Raw genomic sequence first — 8,352 nt, 5'->3', positions numbered from 1 at the left:
AAAATTAATCTTCACATTAATTCCTAATTATTTTGCAATTCTTTTTGTCAGTTCTTCTTGACCTGTTTTTTTCTTCTTCTTTTCTGACCTCATGACCCAGTCAGCATTTTTTGTACAATGGTCAAGTCTTAACTTATCCATTTCTGTATTGCATTTGTGTTTGATATTTCTCATGGGTATTTCATAATTTTCGACTTTACAGTTTGAGTTAAAACTCTTTTTTAGCGCATTCCATCTGTAAAAGACAACATGCCTAATAATTCTACACACATGAATATAAAGTGTTTTTCTCTTCCAGCTTTCCTGGACTATTGTATAGCACTCATAAATGATTAAATAAAAATAATGGTAGTTATTAAGATTGATATGGTTTGGAATTGGTAAAATGTTCTTGGAAAAAAATCACAATAAAACAATGTTTTAATGTTTAAGTTTGGAATATTAACTGACATGAATGAATGCTATATAAATATTGTTCATGTTAACATAATGTTTATAAATGGAATCTTATTGTAAAGTGTTACTAAAGTTATATATATATATATATATTGTTCTGTGAATGTAATTTTAAAGTCTAGATGATTCGGATTAACCCTTTAACTGCCTGTCATGACCTGGCTCTAAAGCCATGACAAAACTAAAAGGACGCAGTTTTAACCCACAAAAATGAAATTTATTAACTGAACAAAAACACCAATACAACAACTAACATAACATAATACAACAGTGACGTGTGAGAATCAGTAAAGTCAGTAGAATGAGGTGCATGTTTGAATGAATGGATCGTATACTGTTGCGTGTTGCATGAACAAAACAACCAGTGCACGGGAGAGAAGGGCTCTCTCTTCACAAAGAGAGTGGCAGGTTTATAAAGGCGTGAAACACCTGGGCCCAGGTGTCCCCAATCTCGCTGACAAATGATAGCCACGCCCCCTGCAACAGAGAACATACCATACACAAGGAAACAGTCCTGACCAACAGGCCATCACACCCCCCCCATAAGAATGGGGTCCCAAAGGGAATCCCGTCATCAACATATGACTAGTAACACAATTCATAACTCGATAAAGTAAGTAAAAAAAAAAAAAAAAAAACTATATGAACGTGATTATTAAACAAAGCTACATAAAAACAACAAACCTCTTACTTGACCATAATCAGTCCGGTTCCACAGTTCACCACCCCCTTTACCACTTCCTTAGCTCAGCAATCCGTGCACCTAGGAAGCAAATTGGGAATTTGGGGAAAAAAAAACAGGAGGGGAACCTTAAGCCCGTAGATTAAACCTGTGGAGCTCTAGACAACGCGTCTGCCACCACGTTGTCAGTCCCCTTAATGTAACGGACATCCAGGCAATACGATTGCAGGAACAGGGACCACCTAATTAATCTCTCAACGTGATCCCAGACACACCCTCTGACCTAGAACCTTCCACACTTGATGGGGCGCAACACAGTGACGGCTGGGGCATGCGGGAATAATAGGGTTTTAACAAATTCACATGACAAAGTTGTGTGCTCTTCCTGCGATCCGGTGTAGCAATCACATAATTTTGCTCCGTCACTTGTTTCACCACCATATAAGGTCCTGCAAATTTGGCTTGGAATGGCGACTGGATAATAGGGAACAAAGCAAGCACCTGGTCACCTGGATTAAAAACTCTCCGCTCTGTATTCCTATCATACCAGGACTTCATTTTCACCTGTGTTGAAGTCAACTTCTCTTTAGCCAGATTTCCTGCAGTATACAGACGATGGCGAAAACCATTCACAAAGTCAATTAAATTCTTAGGAGGCTCTGTCTCCCTCCAATGGTCGGCCAGTGCAGCCAATGGACCACGAACAGTGTGGGAAAATACAAGTTTATTTGGGCTAAACCCAAGGCTTTCTTGCGTTACCTCTCTGGCCGACAACATTAACCATGGTAACCCTTCTTCCCAATCCCTACCCAACTCAGTGCAGTATGAACGGAGAAGTGATTTCAATGACTGATGAAAGCGTTCCAACGCCCCCTGACTCTGTGCATAATAGGCCGAGGCTTGATTGTGTTGAACTCGAAGTTGTTTTAAAACTTGCGCAAACACATGAGAACAGAAATTTGACCCTCGGTCAGATTGAACTATTTTTGGAATACCAAAAATTGAAATAAACTGAGAAAGAGCACGAACTACTGACCTGGCTGAAATAGTGTGCAACGGATATGCGACTGGATAGCGGGTGCTCTGACACATCACCGTTAATAAATAGACAGCGCCAGACTTTGATCGCGGTAAAGGGCCAACACAGTCGATAATCAAATGCTCGAATGGCTGACTAACAGCAGGAATGGGATACAGTGGGGCAGATTTCAAAACTTGATTAGGCTTGGCTGTCAGCTGACACGTATGACACGTTTTAATATATAAGGAAACATCTCTTTTTAAACAAGGCCAAAAAAAATGTCTCAACAAACGATCATATGTCTTCTTCACACCAGAGTGTCCCGACTCATTGTGTGCAATTTTTAACACTGACTGCCTAAGCTTAGCTGGTAGAACAAGCTGGAAGATAGGGTCCCCAACCACATTACCCCTGTGCGAAGTCCATTTTCTCACCAACAGAGAATTCTGCAGAAAATATCCACAGGCGCTGTCCTCGACCTCCCCGTCAGGCCTGACCTGATCATACAATCCTGTCAGTGAAGAATCTAATTGCTGCTCCGCCACCAACTCACTATGGGACAGAGATACAGGGAAATCGGCCAAAGGCAATGACAACTTTTTTAAACCTTTACCAGTGTGAAAAACAGATTCATGCTCAGTGTTGGCACGCGCCCTAGCGCGGGTTACAGCGCAGGCTGCAAATGCCTCAGGAAAATCCCGTTGGCATTCATCAGGATCTTGCCTCAACTGCGGCGCCAACTCGGCAATGATGGGCGGAATAACATCAGGCCAAACCCGAGTACCCGCCAATTTGTTACCGAGAATCAAAGAGACTCCCTCAATTGGCAGCGCTGGGCGCACAGCAAGCGCAGCTTCGCCCTGAAACAAATCACAATCAATAACCACTCTATGTAATGGTACAGACAAAACATTCAAGCCCATTCCACGAACTGGAATAAAACTGCCAATTTCAGACTCTTTGGATAAAGGTAACACGCCTGCCTGAATAAATGAATCAAATGCTCCCGTGTCCCTCAAAATATTCACCGGCACTTTTACCTCACTGCCAACCAGATTCACATAACCCCTTCTCACAAACGGCAAATAAGACTTCATAGCAGCTGAACACGAGCTGTCTACAGGGTAACCCGAATCTCCGGTTGTCAGGTTTCCAGGCACAGCCAAGCCCGCGCCTTTTACCTGAGAACCTGGAACAAATTTTATCTTATGAGCCTTAAGCATGTAGCAGTCAGCCTCCCAATGACCGCGTTTATGACAATAGTTGCAACGTTTATCCGCTTCACGTGAACCACCACCCCCGTCGGACTGAAAAACTCTATTTGTACTAGACGAAACATCAAGCATTGTACTCATCCCAGTCCCTATATAATTCGTTGGAACCCTGTGTTCAACAAATGTCCGACGGACAAGCAATAAATTCCTCCACAATCGACATTATCAAAATGCGCAAAAACAGCTCAGCAAGTATATGACTCAAAACACACAATGGCCAAGATCTAAAAGCAAAGGATGTCCCCCTAACTAACTCAGCCCCCAAAAGCTACCTACCTAAACTAAAACCTTTCTCTTCATGCAGTTACCGGCGGTGGGCATTTAAGCACCAACGCCCGATGGACAGGACAAGCAACCAGAACCTGGCGACTCGCCCCAGACCACGGATGTGCGCCCGAGACAATTGCTCTAACCGCCTTCACCACAACACTACAAAACCCAGCCCAAAAAAAAAAAAAAAAAAAAATCCAAAAGAGCAACGCCACTACACCTAACAGGGACACCGATTGCAGCCCATGAATAACTCAGTAACACAGTCATACACTTATTTACCTGAATTGTTGCGCACCAAAGTCGAAAAAAAAGAGAGAGAGAAGGAGAGAGAGAGAGAGAGAGAGAGAGAGAGAGAAAAAAAAAAACCAAACTCACCACACACAAAGTTTCAACTGCGTCCGCTTCAAACAAAGCCACTTTGCCGCCTCAGGATTCCAACACCTGATCGAAGCAATAATGAATCCTCAACATCAGCTGACGTACAGTATGACGACACACTATACACAATATTCTGACCCGACCTCGCAAAACAAAACCAAAAACAATACAACACCTACTCCATAACTTAATAAAATAACAATTAAGCGATATAACGGATCAAAACCAACGGACGAGCCCCCACTTGTCATGACCTGGCTCTAAAGCCATGACAAAACTAAAAGGACGCAGTTTTAACCCACAAAAATAAAATTTATTAACTGAACAAAAACACCAATACAACAACTAACATAACATAATACAACAGTGACGTGTGAGAATCAGTAAAGTCAGTAGAATGAGGTGCATGTTTGAATGAATGGATCGTATACTGTTGCGTGTTGCATGAACAAAACAACCAGTGCACGGGAGAGAAGGGCTCTCTCTTCACAAAGAGAGTGGCAGGTTTATAAAGGCGTGAAACACCTGGGCCCAGGTGTCCCCAATCTCGCTGACAAATGATAGCCACGCCCCCTGCAACAGAGAACATACCATACACAAGGAAACAGTCCTGACCAACAGGCCATCACATGCCATATCCTTTAAAAGCTCACTGCCAGAGGGATATTATGAATGCATGTGCCCGCTGGGCACACTTTACCTGATGCCACCGGGGTGGCGATGGCATTGGTGGCTTGAGCCCGCCATCGCTGCTTGCAGCTATATTTTTTTTTGAGCTTCAAAATTTCAGTAATAATCAAAACCAAATATCATACGTTTCGGAGGGAGGGGGCTAAACATATTATTTTCTCTAATAAAGGCAGGAATCTCTGTGTGTCTGTTTGTTTGCATTTTTGTTATAAGTAGAAAAATATCACCTGTGCTTTTAAAACAGTATGCGACAGCAATGGGAAACTCTATATATTCATGCATTGTGCACATGTCAAAAGAGTAAATCCAATCAGAAACTTCTGACATTAACGCGCATATCATCCCGATCACTTTATTTAGCGTTCATGTAAACACCACGTTCGGATTTGTTAATCAAAATGAATTCATTCTGATGGAAGCAAAAATTGTCCATGTAAACGCACCTATTGTCCAGACAATGAGATACCTCATCAAAGCTTGTGCATGTGGAAAGCAGGGCTGGGTATCGTTAGGGATTTAACAATTCGATTTCGATTCTTGAGGCTTTGATTCGATTTTGATTGGATATTGATTTATCAGCTTCGATATCGATTCAATAATAAGTAAATACACACGTAATTAAGAACTTGAGTATATTTTTAAATAATGTGTGCAGTATTACCAATGTTTAAGAACAAATTGACCCCAGCATGTTTCCTGTCATGGTTTATTTAGAAGAACAAACTGTACAATATTGTACATGTGTTGAATACAAATAACAACTATAACAAACAGGTGCTTTATTAACACCTCTAAAGTGCATGTAACTGTAAGTAGCAGAAAGTATATTTCTTCCTATACATTCAAGTTATAAAAGAAATGTAAACATAAGCTGATCAGAGAACCTTTGGCTTATTTACTGTGCCTATGTGGGATACATTACAGACGTTTCCATCATATAGCTCATAACCTTTTAGTACAATAACATTTTAACTCTGAAGCATTTGTTATCAAACTAGTGCACATGCAGGTTTTTGTTTGCTCAGGCGTCAGTGCACTTCTCTGGGCTGTGACAATGTCACCAGCTGTTGAGAAGACTCTCTCAGCTCGTACACTACTACCAGGAATACAGAGGTATCACTTAGCTTGGTATGACATAAGAGGGAATTCCACCTCATGTTCCTTCCACCAGCTGAGTGGAATAGTTCTGGGTGGTACTGGTTTTACCTCTTTGTACTTCATCACCTCATCTACTGCATCATCTCATTTTTATGGAGTCTGCTTCTGAAGTTTTTGTCTGCCCAAGGAGATCTGCTAATGCACAAGAGTCTCTTTTCTTCTTGGTTGGGGGTCCAGAGTCCTCAGTTGGTTCTGCTTCACTGCTTTCTCAACAGAGTTGACCAATAAATGCAGAGGCCAAAAGAATTGTATTGTAAATAGTTATCACCCTTTTCGAAATAGTGTATATAAAAATATAGTTAGGTTTAAATTCATAATTGCGGTGTATCAATAATAAAAATACATAGTTTTTATTCACACTATACAGTAATTACTGAGCTTTTTTCAGTTGCCAGTGTCTTGTTATCAGTGAATTGGGCGAAGACTTCCTCACGCTCATCATCAGTCAAAAAAGGCAGGGCCTTAAAGCGTGGGTCCAAGGCAGAAGCTAAGTAGAGTTGATCCTTTAAGCCTGTGTACCTTAAAATGAATGTAATACATTTCTGTTACAAAAAATATATAAAAATTATCATTATGAAATTAGAATAATTCAAAACAACTGTCTCAGAATAAAGTGTCAATGACAATAAATACCTTTTCTGGAGATCCTGATGCACAGCAGATTTCATCTCCTTCACCATCTCGGGATCACTCGGGGCCGGATGCACCTCTTCCAGAAGCCTTGCTCTCAGAGGGAGGATGACAGAGAGAGTTGGGGTTCTTCAGCGGCTTCAGAGCCAATGCAACAGCCTCTGCTGCTGTTATGTCTGCCTCTTTAAGGGAGCTCAGATCTTTCTCTTGTTTTCTTATCGCAGGGGCAATAGTGCAGCAGAGATAGCAGCTTGCTGTTCTAAAAATCTTTCCACCATGTCAAATGCACTTTTCCAACGTGTTGGTACATCGGTCATTAACTTGTGCTGTGGCAGGACCAGCAGTTTCTGTTTTTTTTGTTTTGTTTGTGGCTGGCTATGGTGCTCCAGTGGAAAAATGCGGAGATCCGACTCAGTCTGGCTAGAAGCATTGATACTGCAGGCATCTCGGGAGCAGCCTGTGATGCCAAGTTTAGGACATGTGCAAAACATGTGCAATGTCTCTGTCAATGTGCGATGTCTCTGTCAGTCTAACTGCTCGTAGCTGCGTTATCTGTTACAACTGCTTGCACTTTGTCATTCAAACCCCATTCATTCATTGCCTTGGTGAGCAATTTAGCAATATTGTTCCCTGTGTGGCTTTCAAAGAGTGCTCTGGTCTGCAGGATGTTTGACACAAAAACCCAATCAGTTGAAATAAAATGAGACTCGATGGTTACGTACGGGTCGGTCGCTTTCAAGGTCCAGCCATCGCAGGTAAGCTCCACTTTTTCCACCGACATTAAGGACTCCAAAACCTCCATCTTAACCTACATGTAAAGCTTTGGCATGGCCACTTCTGTAATGCGTTTACGCGTAGGTATGGTGTACCGTGGCTCAAGTGTGTTGACCATGTATCAACAACACTATATGGGCGTAACCCCTCTTTCACACCGCAAGCATGAGCGGCACGCGAGCAGTGCTTTTTTTTTTTCGGCGTCCATGTTAATCAATGAGTGCATTCACACCGGGACCAGGAGCAGCGTGTGAGCATCAAGCAGGAGCGTCGCGTGAACAGCATTGCAGCAGGGGTTTCGGCGTTCGGTCTATTTTTGCTCACGTTCAATTAAAGTGAAAGCACACTTTTGATGAACAAAATTAATGTGATTTAACACAAAATGTGCTCAAAATGCACAGAATAAGCATGTCGAGAGATTTAACAACAATGCCAATGTCTAGTGTTTTAACAATTATGCCAGAAAAGAAAATTAAGTATAAAAAATATGTATTTACCCATTTAACCGTTTTAATTAATCGTTATGGGTGAAAGTATGGTGTATTGTTATAAAAATAAATGTTATCTTCTGTGCACGAACGGAGCCTGAAGGAAATTTGCAGTGAAAGGCTTTGTCGAGTCGTGTCTGTTTAGAATCAACCGGCTTAGCCACGCTGGATTGTTTTTGCTGCATTAGATCTGCATGGTGTCGAGCTAGGTGGTTGTGCAAGTTAGTTGTGTTGTTAGAATATTTAAGAACAGTGTGGCAATGCTTACAGACCATGTTTTTATTATCCACCTCTTCATTTGTTCATGGCTTACAGTGGTGGCTACTGAAGTTGATTTTTCCTATTGGATGTTGCGGTGGCAAGTGACGTAAGCGGTGGCAGGTGATGTGAGCAGTTTCCAGCTCATCACGCCCCTTAGCACGGGCTACCACGCCCTTGGCAGTATAAAACCATCTTGTTCCGTCAAAATGACTGTGAGTCAGGAGTTGGAATTGCAAGAAAACGACCAGGAAAGACTATTATAGCATC

At 41.8% G+C, this 8,352-nt stretch overlaps 1 protein-coding gene across 1 annotated transcript; it reads right to left on the bottom strand.

Moving 5' to 3' along the window:
* Positions 1-1,083: 1,083 nt before the first annotated feature.
* LOC113092869 (uncharacterized) lies at positions 1,084-8,352 on the bottom strand. The gene is made up of 2 exons (XM_026258643.1): positions 6,566-8,352; positions 1,084-6,451 (listed from the first exon to the last, which is right to left on the bottom strand). The coding sequence occupies exon 2, from the start codon at positions 3,512-3,514 to the stop codon at positions 1,385-1,387; it is 2,130 nt and encodes a 709-aa protein (XP_026114428.1). The 5' UTR covers positions 3,515-6,451; positions 6,566-8,352; the 3' UTR covers positions 1,084-1,384.

The sequence above is a fragment of the Carassius auratus genome, unplaced genomic scaffold (assembly GCF_003368295.1).
Source record: "Carassius auratus strain Wakin unplaced genomic scaffold, ASM336829v1 scaf_tig00214720, whole genome shotgun sequence".
NCBI classification, from domain to species: domain Eukaryota; kingdom Metazoa; phylum Chordata; class Actinopteri; order Cypriniformes; family Cyprinidae; genus Carassius; species Carassius auratus.
This window is presented reverse-complemented; position numbering and strand designations above follow the sequence as displayed.